Source organism: Pseudoliparis swirei, chromosome 1, assembly GCF_029220125.1.
Source record: "Pseudoliparis swirei isolate HS2019 ecotype Mariana Trench chromosome 1, NWPU_hadal_v1, whole genome shotgun sequence".
Taxonomy (NCBI): Eukaryota; Metazoa; Chordata; class Actinopteri; order Perciformes; family Liparidae; genus Pseudoliparis; species Pseudoliparis swirei.
Genome location: NC_079388.1, coordinates 18,745,798 through 18,757,802, shown reverse-complemented (window position 1 = coordinate 18,757,802; position 12,005 = coordinate 18,745,798). Strand labels below are relative to the sequence as shown.

Genomic DNA, 12,005 nt, shown 5'->3' with positions numbered 1-12,005 from the left:
CGAGCCGAGAATTGTTGACGGGGGGGGGGGGTAGACGAAAATTACAGAGTGGCGGCTGGAGATTTCACCCTGTTATAATGGTAGGGGAAACACTGGAGTTGATAAGCGTGTCTTCTTGTCTGATCAATACACAAAAGTAGGGTGCGTGAATGGACAGAGCGGCCAGCTGCTGATCACTCACTCAATAGCTCGACCTGCACGAATAGACGGTGCGCGCACAGCGCGCAAAATTTTTTTTTGGGGAGCACCGAAGACCCATTTTGACCCAGGAAAAACCCTGTGTGCGCCCCTAAATTTTCTGCTTGCGCCCCTAAAATTTTAAGTTAGGGGCCACTGTGCTCCTAGTAAAAAAAGTTAGTCTGGAGCCCTGAGAGTGAAAAGCCACGGGTGGGGGGAGGGGCATAAAAGATGTGGAACGAAAGGCAACAGGAAGTGGCCTTCTGTTGTCCTGCAGACAGAGCCTGCGGCGAGACGGAGCCCGAGCTCAGCGGGTGAAGTACATCCGCCCCAAAAAAGTGTCCCGACTTAAAAACTGCACCGATCACACGTACATGTCCACACATCAATGACTTCAAAACACCATTCGTATCAACAAAGGCACTGCGCTCAAGCCGGCTCCCGTCCCGCATTACCAGGTGTACCTCAGGGTTCTGTACTCGGCCCACTTCAACATCCATATCCTCCCCGTCGGGTCAAATGATCCACCGTTTCAACCTGGACATCCGCCGCTATGCCGACGACACCCCGTTATAGCTCAGCACTCTCCCAGAGGAAGTAGGGTTGAATGACCAGGTGTGGTCAAATGACCAGGGGGTACTCACCTTTGGTGCTGAGGATCTTAGAGGTGAGCTCCAGTGTCTCGATGTCCTCGGATCCAATGTTCTCCAAGGTGAGGGTCAGCTGCTGGGTCTCGCCGTTAAAAAGCTGGACGGAGACGCTGCTGGACAGTTCCTCTTTGGACGTCGGCTGAGACGCGTGGGCCGACCTGTTTGGGTTCGAGGAGGAGGGAGAACTTGTCAGGGATGATTTAAAGTCAAATTTTGTGGAAGGAAAATGTATTTAGAGGATTTACAATGATCAAAGGCTTTAAATACTTAAGTATGTTTTATATAAAGGGTTATGAAAGTATTAAAACATAGCATTTGAACATCTGTCTCTCATGATCTGTTCCAGTTGAAAACATATTGATTGAAAGGGGTCTCAGAGACCTGGTGCCGGTCCCTAACTGATCGCTCGACCAAAAGGAATAACAGTCGACAAGTTTATTTTAATTAATTCTCTTGAGGGGGTCAATATGGCCGGTCGTGGCGAAGGCGAGTTTGATGTTGCTCGATAAGAAGCAAACAGTTCCATTAGACTTCTATCGTGATTTTCGACAAAAAAACACAATTCCAAAGGCATAAATCAACGCCAGACGTGTGAAGACCGATCTTCTGTTGCATGCCCTCGCTTGACATTTTAATGAAAATGATAAGTGCTTCTTGGAATCTCATTAGCCGGAGCGTCGTCTGTTGATGGGGTTGTTTCTTCTCCACGCCGAAGGGAGTCTTGGTGAATTATTTGTGGGTTTCGCCATCAAACCTCATGTGGGTGGTAGTTAAAACAGAAAAATTTATGTGACCAAATGTATGGATAAATATCAAGAGATGTATGAAAAGACGTCCGTCGTGAAGAGCCTCGTTTCATGTGTCATGTTTTGCAGTACGGCTTGCACAGTGTCCAGCATGTTGACCCCCAGTCACATTAAATAAATAAATAAATGTATAGTCTTTTAAAAGATTCAGGGTTCACATGTTGACAAATGGATTTCAAGGACTTTTCAATGACCTTTCCATGACGTTGAAAACAAATTTCCATGACTTTGTGAAATCTCAGTTTATAGACCTTAAATGAAACAAATACATGACAATAGTTTGATTAAAATAATAAATATGTATATAAATCAAACTGGGTAAATAAAAATATGAATATAACACATTTCTATGACTTTTCCAAAACCTTGAGTAATAAAAAATGACTTTTTCCAGGCATGGAAATAACCATTTTCAAATTCCAGGACTTTTCCGTAAGAACCCTGACGAGTATAAAGTCACAAACAGCAGAGAGCTGATCGACTAGTTTGTATTTCTGTCCGAATTACAGTCGATGACATCGTGGAGAAGTTTTCCGATCAGCTGTCAGAAGCAAAACTTCTGCAGCTGTTGGCATCGGTTTCTTCCTGAAGCAAAGACTGGAGAACATCGGGGATGTACGAGATCATGAAAGATCGATGCAGGTGTTTTCTTCGACTTTAGCACATCTGCATAACTTTAAATGCAACAAAAACTCGGGAACACATCGCACGTCATCGACAACTGCCGACGAGCAGGAGGGACAGGAAGGTCAACAATGCAAAAATAATCCTGACATTTTAAATGCAAAATGGATGTTAAAATACAACTACGTTACGGTAGACCTGTGCACTTTCGAAATGTTAGAAATAATGAAAGATAATATTTCACACAAAAAAAGGACTTCTTTAAAAAATAAAAAAAAAGGAGAGAAACTGTAAGAGAACCCGCTTCTTCGCTGGAGGGAGAGAAAAAAAAGATATTGTAAAAGTCAATGAGGCACCTCTTCGCCAGAGGTCGCCGCTGAAGGTCGAGCGAGCCGGCGCGGCGCATCACATTTGGATGATATTTGCTTTGTGTATCCGCAACGGCACTTAAACCCGACGCCGGAGAATAAAAAGATTTTCCACATCAAAAGCCGCTGAAGTGCTGTACTTACAGGCGTGACCTAAAATAGTGGATTTTTTTCCCCAGCCGCTCTCGCTGTCAGAATGATTTACAGCGCTCCAAGCGCGGGGGGGGGGGGGGGGGGGGCGCTTACACGAGTCGGAATTGAACCCGTGCTTTTCTACTCTCTCGCGTTTCTCCTGCCAAGAAGAAGAAGAAGAAGAAGAAGAGGAGGAGGAGGAGGAGGAGGAGGAGGAGGAGGAGAAGAAGAAGAAGAAGAAGAAGAAGAAGAAGAAGAAGAAGAAGAAGAAGAAAGGAAAGCAGATGAAATGAAAGAAGAAGGCTCGTCGTCGTGTATTTTAAAGTTAAACCAGTTAAACTAACGCTGATGCTAACTCAACCATTCGAGTCACAGACGCCTCTAAATCTGAATCTATTATCACTGGTTGTCACTGGCATTGTGTTCATTCACAAAACATGGTGGCATTTATATTTAGAAGTGATATTTTTGTTTAAAATAGTATTTTTTTTGTCCATTTTTTTGTGTTGATTTATTTTTATCGTAATGCTAATTCTACCAATGTAATGGCTGAGATCTGGGGATGCAGTGACATCATCTAACAAGAAGTCATTACTTTGAGTACAATCATCACACTGATGGCAAAAAAAATGGCAAGAAAACAGAAAAATGTATAAATTATTTAATTAATTAACTAAATTAATGTTAGAGAGAGTTCTCTGGTTTCTGAATTTAAAATGCTGGGTCCAGACACCTGGTCCTGAATTTTTAAATAATAATAATAATAGATTCCATGTATAAGGCTCTCTTCATCCAAGAATCTCAGAGTGCCAAAAAAAAAGTGTTTAAAAAAAGGTCCGGTGTGTAAGATTTAGTGGAGCCACTAATCATAGAATAACAACGTGAGACTTTGAAGCTCCTCCCCCATAAGGGTTCAGTAACTGTATAGAACATTTACAAAGAGTTAGTTATTACCTGCTCAGTACGTTGATTACACTTCAAAAACAGGTCAAACAGGTCAAACAGGCCGGTGACTCGAGTCAACATTTATCTTTTCTTCCGCGTTATAAAATTGAGTTTCCACCGCGGTACAAATGTTTCAATTCAATTCAGAATGGCGGAGCGGTGTGACGGCGGCACCGTGTTCATTGTTCTGCCTCGGCGCCGCGAAGCGAAACAATAACGGTGAGGTTGAAACGCCGAGCCGCGACGAGGTCCGAGGGCGTTCGCATCAATCCCGGGTGACCGGCCGGACGGAGCAATGTTCTCATCTGCGCGGTCACATGACCTCGAGTTCACTCGCCAAAGACCAGGACGAGGCCAAAGGGTCCCCACCGGAGCAGCGCCGCACTTCTCATTTCTATTTAAAAAAGAGATTGACTGGAGTGATGGTGCCTGTTGCTGAGTGTTTAAAAAAAAGACTCAACAGCAAAGTCTGTTTCCATAAAAGCCGGTGACTCAAGATAATCCCCACGCTTTGTTGTCAGGTAGGAACCATTTTATTCCTACCAATCGACACCCTCAAACAGTTCCAGCGTGGGTGGATTATGTTGATTAAAAAAAAGGGTTATAATCTCTGGAAAGAGACATGCTGATATTTGAGGGGTTCAGGCGGACGTCTCCACGGTGGATATTTAAAAAACAACTAAACGATCTCGCTTGACAAGTAACGGCTAAGTGGAAAATATGTATTTTTTAATTTTGGGTTACATTTTGCCCCATTGAATCACTTCCTCTGACCCTCACATTGAAGCTGCGTCTCACAACGTTAATCTTATTTCTAATGGAATATCCGACAAGTAGAGCGCTGACTATAAATAGACTCGCCTCTATTGTGTTGGCGTTTAGTTAAACCCATGAACTCAAGTTCATCCTCGACTATAGAAATTCTACTCGTACAAATGTGTTGGCATATCTGTAAAACTGAGTGTCATCAGGAAGAAAGACACTTGACAGGGTTCATACGCATGTTGACCAATGGATTTACATCACTTTCCCTGACCTTTTCCATGAGCATTTCATGACCTTTACATATCTTTTCCATGACCTTTCCATAACTTTTCCATAACTTTTTTCTGACCTTTTCCATGAGCATTTCATGACCTTTCCATATCTTTTCCATGACCTTTCCATAACTTTTCCATGACCTTTCCATATCTTTTCCATGACCTTTCCATAACCTTTCCATATCTTTTCCATGACCTTTTCATAACTTTTCCATGACCTTTCCATATCTTTTCCATGACCTTTTCATATCTTTTCCAGGACCTTTCCATGACTAACAAAAATGTCCAAACATTTTGTTAAATCCCCGTGTATACACGAGTGTATACCTTAAATGACAAAAGAATGAGAGACAATAGTTTGATTGAAAGAATAATAAAAGTGGATTCTTTTAATCAAACTGCGTACATGAACATATGAATATAAAAAATGTCCATGACTTTTCCAGACCTGGAAATAAACCATTTTTAATTTCCATGACGTTTCCAGGTTTTCCATGATTGTACGAACCCTGACTTGAAATAGTTTGTCTACTCTACGTGAAGTCGTTGACGAGAGACGAGCGCAGAGCGTTGCTCACCGTGGCAGCGACGTGCTGAGCTGCAGGCGAGGCAGGGCGGGGATGACCTCCACCAGAGAGCCGCCGGTCTTCACGCCGCTCAGGCCCTCCAGCAGGCAGTCGCTGGTCACGCCGAACACCGACGTGTGGTAGCCTGGCGGTTCGGACGGAGGTCACAGAGGAACGTTTAGCTCCACCGGATGACGCGATTAAAAAAGAGTTTCTGGGTGCGCGGCGTCGGACTCACCGGTGACGGTGATGTTGCCGGCCGTTCGCGGAACGCCGACCAGCGTGACGGGGTACAGGCCGGACTCGGCGGGCAGGGACAGCGCGGCGGGCAGGGACTCGAACTCCACGCCGGATGTCAGCAAACCCTGGAAAACAAGACGGAGCGATTGTATTATCGGAACGATTATCAGGAATGCTGTAAACACGGTACACGGAAGTGGACGCAAAACACAAATTAAAATTAAACTTCTAAAACTACTGAAAATAAAGCCGAGATCGTAATAATGAAGCCTCGAAAGACGTCGCCCTCTGCGGTGACGTCGCCCTCTGCGGTGACGTCGCCCTAAACGGTGGTCATTAAATGGGGCTGTTTTTATGGGTTTTTTACCCCCCCAACCACTTGTTTCATCTGAGCTTCATACAAGTGCCGTGTAGAGAGATAGCAGCAGTACAATAAGGGGCGATGTATGTGATGCCTTCACTGCCCTGGTAGAGATTAGTGTCTTCTACGGGAACCCTACATATTGCACACATTACTCACGCCTTGTTTAAATCCCTCAACGGCACTGAACCCAACTTACACTCCAGCGTGCGTGAAAAATAAATGAAAAGCATAATTGTCTAAAGAGAGCTGGACGGCATCGATGGAGCTTCGTTCCGCTGAGAGTTAGTGGGACATGAGGCCAAAATGAGTAAAATGATGCTCGATTTGGGCGATACTGCAGTTGACGAACTGTTAAGACTGACTTGTGCTCAATTAAAAAGTTGCGGTCCCTTGACGACTGTCTCTTTGACGGCGGAACGACGGTCCCTTCGACGACGGTCGTCTCTTCAACAACGGTCTTTTCACCGACGGTCTCTTCAATGACTGTCTCTTCGACGACGACCTCTTCGACGACTGTCTCTTCGAGGGCGGTCCATTCGACGACTGTCCCTTTGACGACGGTCCCTTTGACGACTTATTTTTCAACGACGGTCCCTTCAACAACTGTCCCTTCGACGACTGTCTTTTCAACGTCTGTCCCTTCGACGACGGTCTTTTCAACGACGGTCCCTTCAACAACTGTCTCTTCGACGACTGTCTCTTCAACGTCTGTCCCTTCGACGACGGTCTTTTCGACGACGGTCCCTTCAACGACTTATTTTTCAACGACGGTCCCTTCAACGACTGTCTCTTCGAGGACGGTCTTTTCGACGACTGTCCCTTCAACGACTGTCTCTTCGAGGACGGTCCTTTCAAAGACTGTCCCTTCGACGACTGTCCCTTCAACGACTGTCCCTTCGACGACGGTCTTTTCGACGACGGTCCCTTCAACGACTTATTTTTCAACGACGGTCCCTTCAACGACTGTCCCTTCAACGACGGTCCCTCCAACGACGGACTCTTCCTCTCTCCTCCGCATCCATTTTAAAAGCCTCCAACCCAACAATGTCTCTGATATTTGGGAGGAGTGAGACATTTACATACACGTCTGCGACTTCAAATGCAGGACCTCTCCAATGGGCGACGAGGGTTAAACAGTTGCATTCGTGAAAACAACTGAAAGACGAGCGCGTGGGTGACGTCACCTCGGCCTCATCTGTAGTCAGGAAAGCCCTCCCGGTGGCTTTGAATCCGCCTTTGAATGTACCACTCGAGCCCCCCAGCCCTCCTCCTGGCACGAGGCAGACCGAGGTGACGTAATGACTGCATCAATCCCCCGACAGCAGACACTACCTCACTAGAAGAGAGGGGGGGGGGGGGAGGCCGTGCGAGGAGCTGCGATTTAAAAAAAACTCTCCTCGCTCCAGGACATTATTTGTGCCTTTATTGGAGAGCAGAAGTGTTTCTGTATTAAACTATCAGGGTAAGGGAAAAAAAGCTTATTTGCATTCAGCCTCGTAAAAGGCCAATTAGCCCGCGTGGCCGACGGTGACGATCGGAGCGTGAGCGTCGTGTCGTTGGCGGCAGTTTGGCGTTAACCTTTAGATTGGCTTAAACTAATACCGACGTAATGGTGTGGTTATTAGAATTTATGAGGATTATTTTTTTATTACAGCAAAGAGAAAGCCAGACGAAATAGGACGGACGTTGTATTAATTTGTATTGGCACAAAACTAATTTGTATCGGTTTCTTAATCATAGAATATTAAGATATATATATATATATATATATAAATATATATCTCTTTAGTGCAAATAACCTATCTGACCTAAGCTTTGTAAGTGAAAGAAAACTACAAGCATGATTTGTCATTTTGGAAAATAAACAGACGGTGACCCGTTTGAAAATGAAAAATAGAAGAAAAGCACCCATTTAACAGACAATCAACAGAACACAAAGCAACGAGGTACGAGCGCTGAAGTCGAGCGGTGGCTGAGAATGAGCGCCCCGTCTCGCCGAACCACGAGGGTCACCTTGGAGACGGGGAGGAGGGGAAATGACCTTGAGAGCGGCTTCGCGTACGGCGGCTTGCTGGTCTACCGGCAGTCACTTTGTCTACCGGCAGTGGCGTCACCCTGTTCCCCGTCACCCCGTTCTCCTCACCCTGTTCCCCTCACCCCGTTCCCCTCACCCCGTTCCCCCTCACCCCGTTCCCCTCACCCCGTTCCCCTCACCCCGTTCCCCCTCGCCCCGTTCCCCTCGCCCTGTTCCCCTCACCCTGTTCCCCCTCACCCTGTTCCCCTCACCCTGTTCCCCTCACCCTGTTCCCCCTCGCCCTGTTCCCCTTCGCCCTGTTCCCCCTCACCCTGTTCCCCCTCACCCTGTTCCCCTTCACCCTGTTCCCCTCACCCTGTTCCCCTCACCCTGTTCCCCTCACCCTGTTCCCCCTCACCCTGTTCCCTTCACCCTGTTCCCCTTCGCCCTGTTCCCTGTCGCCCTGTTCCCCTCACCCTGTTCCCTGTCGCCCTGTTCCCCTTCGCCCTGTTCCCCTTCGCCCTGTTCCCTGTCGCCCTGTTCCCTTCACCCTGTTCCCCTAATTTTGAACGCCCTCTCTGTATTTTACATTGTACGTCCGCACGACGGTTGAAGGCAATGTTTTCCGATCATGAAAAGTGAATTCAATAAAAAAATCACATTTAAAATCCTTCTCCTCACCTCCAAAGTTTTGATTGGTGATGCTCCATCATCTCTGACGGAGCTTGTAGTACCATGTTGCACCACTAGAGAGCTGCGCTCACTAAATGCGGGGCTACTTGTGGTATTTTGAAGTTTGGGTGTAGTAAGTGTCACTGACCATGTTCTCCACGCGGAGTTCATACGGCATGGGGTTGTAGACCATGAGCTGCACTTCACACACGTCTCCTTGAACCCACTGGAAGTCTAGAAGAAGAAGAGGAAGAAGGAGAAGAGACATGAATTCATTAAATTAAGATGTCGCTGGTTTTTAAACCTACTTGTGGTTAATCATCTGATGAATACAGAAAGGCAACAGTCAGAGATGATGTCATTCGGTTTATATTTTATCCATCAAAATAAAAAATGTTTTAAATAATTTAAAATCAAAACCAAAATCAGCAGTGACTGCTCATCCAGTTTATATTACTTTAAACAACCATGTGTCATTTTGGGGAAATCATTTGCTTTCCAAACCAGCCTCGTATTTACTGTCCAATAGAAAGCCACCGTTAGCTTAGCTTAGCATAAAGACTGGGTAAGCTCCGTTGGTAAATAAAACATTTGTAATATGTCTGCTAATTCCCCCGAAATTTCACTACGGTTCCATCTCGTTTGTTTCATCATATGCAAACCAAAATGTAACATTTGTATATTTTACTTATGAGCAGAACTAATCTGTCGTAAGTCACCCGTTGACTCCAGCTGCATAATGAGCGGACAGAAAAGAGAGATATTAGCAGAATCCATCTTTCCCCGCCAGACTCTCAGCGAGCGCATTTCCAAAATGTCCCATTTCCATCTTTTTATTTGTATTTTTAGGGCATTTGATGACCGATCTGAAGAAGTGACATTGCGGTTTACGGTCAGCGTCATAATCCTCCACGTCGGACTGTTTCTTGGCGCGGAGCGGCTCGCTTCCCGTCGTCCTGCCCGCCGCCGGCCGGCCGAGACGCCGAGAAGTTGCCAAGAGAAAGTCTGGCTCGACGACTTCACACGGGAGCAACACTTTACAAGTGAGTCGTCATTTCTCTACTTTAGAGCGGCGTGTTGACGCCCATCCGGTGGGTGTGATGGACCGACGTGTGCTAGAGGGTAAATACTGTGAATACACAGATAAGATTTAGTATTCATCATATAATTGAGTCAGATAATGACATTTATGATGTTTTTATTGTCGTGATGAGCCAACAGAAGGGATATTGAAGTGTTCATTAAATGGCATCTGGAGAAAGCAACAGGTAGATGTGTGTTGCATTGGATTCAAAGCAGATTGTAAAAAGAATTTATGAAACAACCTTTGAGAAAAAGGCGTACTTTTAAATTAAAAAGGGGAGGGGGGGGGGGATCATAGCCTCGACTGCATTATCCATACCCCGTCTCAACTGTTGAGCCACAACATATGTGTGGCTCAATTGGCGAATATATAGACGGGCTAAAGAGGGCCTGGAAATCCCACCCAGACCCCCCCGGGGAGGAGGGGAGATCTCCTGGAGGGCACAGTCGAGCCACGCACCTCGGGAAATTAAGTCAGTGGAGAAGAGAGATAACTAGGAAGTGGATGTCTGGAGACCCCGACACACAACCTCAGGCCGGCAATTAAGTGTGAAACGCACGAGAAAACACAGGGAGTGGATTGTCGGCATCTTAGGCATCTCCTACCTCCTCGAGTGGCCGTGGAGATCCTGCCGAGGTCTCCACGGGCTCAGACGGCGTCGCGCGGAGCAACAAGGAACGTTCAGCGCCATCGCTCGGTTCCTTATAATATGGATCAGAATAAAAAGGTGCAATGTGTAGGATTTGAACAGGTACTACAAAATAAAAGCCCTCGTCCGTTTCTAGTTCTGGTCAAACGCGTTGCATCGCCAGAGGAGACGTCATTTCATCTTTTATTGAGCGGAGCGAGAGAAGCGAGGGATGTTGACTCGTGTTTCTGCTCGTTCTTTTCAGACTGAATTATACATCGGCAGCACGGCCGCCGAGGACCGGAGCGTCGGAGAAGCCAAACGAAGCCAAACCCCCGAAGCCCGAGGGAGTCACGGCAACGAGCTGTCGAGCTCTCGGCTTCTCAAAGAAAATGTGGAATAAATCATCATCTCGGACGGAGGCAGCGGGGGACATGTTTATAAGTTTATCCTGTTTCACAGATCGGACTCTAAACACAAGAATACACAGAGTTCATGATCATACATCCCACGCAGAGAGAGGAGCTCATAGGCAACGAAAAAGTACGAGAGAGGGAGAGACAGGGAGACAGAGAGGGAGACAGAGAGAGAGAGAGAGAGAAAAAGGGGGAGAGAGACAGAGAGAGGAGACAGAGAGGGAGAGAGAGAAAAAGGGGGAGAGAGACAGAGAGAGGGAGACAGAGAGGGAGAGAGAGAAAAAGGGGGAGAGAGACTGAGAGAGGGAGAGAGAGAGAGGGAGACAGAGAGGGAGACAGAGAGAGAGAGAGGGAGACAGAGGAGGAGAGAGACAGAGGGAGAGAGAGGAGAGAGAGAGAGGAGGAGGGAGAGAAAGGGAGAGGAGACAGAGAGGAGACACAGAGAGAGAGAGAGAGAGGGGAGAGAGAGGGAGAGACAGAGAGAGAGGGAGAGAGAAGAGAGAGACAGAGAGAGAGAGAGAGAGAGAGGGAGAGAGAGACAGAGAGAGAGACAGAGAGAGAGAGGAGAAGAGAGAGGGAGAGAGAAACAGAGAGACAGAGAGGAGACAGAGAGAGAGACAGAGAGAGAGAGAGACAGAGAGAGAGGGAGACAGAGAGAGAGACAGAAAGGAGAGAGAGAGGGAGACAGAGACAGAGAGAGAGAGAGAGAGGAGACAGAGAGAGAGAGACAGGGAGAGAGAGAGAGACAGAGAGAGAGAGAGGGAGGGAGACAGAGGCAGAGAGAGAGAGGGAGAGAGAAACAGAGAGAAAGAGGGGGAGAGAGAGAAAGACAGAGATAAGGAGTGGGAGAGAGACAGAGACACAGAGAGAGAGAGAACATGTGAACCATTATAACAGAAGAACATTTGAACACTGAACAAAACATCCTTGTCACATAAATAATTGCGTTGAGTCTCACAGCTGCTCCCAAAATACTCACAACATGCTTTTTTATTTGCGTTGCTCGTCATTCCTTTTTCTGGGGGACGATGTTTAGGTTTGAAATGGTCTCAAAAGGTTTGGGCCGTAAAAACAAGAAGTTAGTTTTAGGACAAACTGCCACAAAAGGCGTCACAACAAAACGTTTGCGTTGGAGGCGCCGCGGACCCAGCCGCACATTCATTTGAATAAAAACGTCAATCAGTAAAAAGCTTTTCCTCCACGTCGTGCGCCCCCTGCTGGACGTTCCCGTTAGTTTTTCCTGCCAGTTTAATTTCACTTGGCCCCCAAAACCTTTTTG

The 12,005-nt window shown here is 46.6% G+C and overlaps 1 protein-coding gene across 4 annotated transcripts in view; it reads right to left on the bottom strand.

Moving 5' to 3' along the window:
• The window catches only part of trappc9 (trafficking protein particle complex subunit 9), a 148,722-nt gene that overhangs the window by 113,923 nt on the left and 22,794 nt on the right, over positions 1–12,005 (bottom strand). For all 4 annotated transcript variants that reach the window (XM_056411845.1, XM_056411854.1, XM_056411827.1 and 1 more), the window contains 4 exons: positions 8,747–8,832; positions 5,547–5,673; positions 5,321–5,453; positions 822–985 (listed from right to left, as the gene is read on the bottom strand). In XM_056411845.1, coding sequence (XP_056267820.1) covers positions 822–985; positions 5,321–5,453; positions 5,547–5,673; positions 8,747–8,832 — 510 coding nt within the window. The remainder of the gene's footprint in view (positions 1–821; positions 986–5,320; positions 5,454–5,546; positions 5,674–8,746; positions 8,833–12,005) is intronic.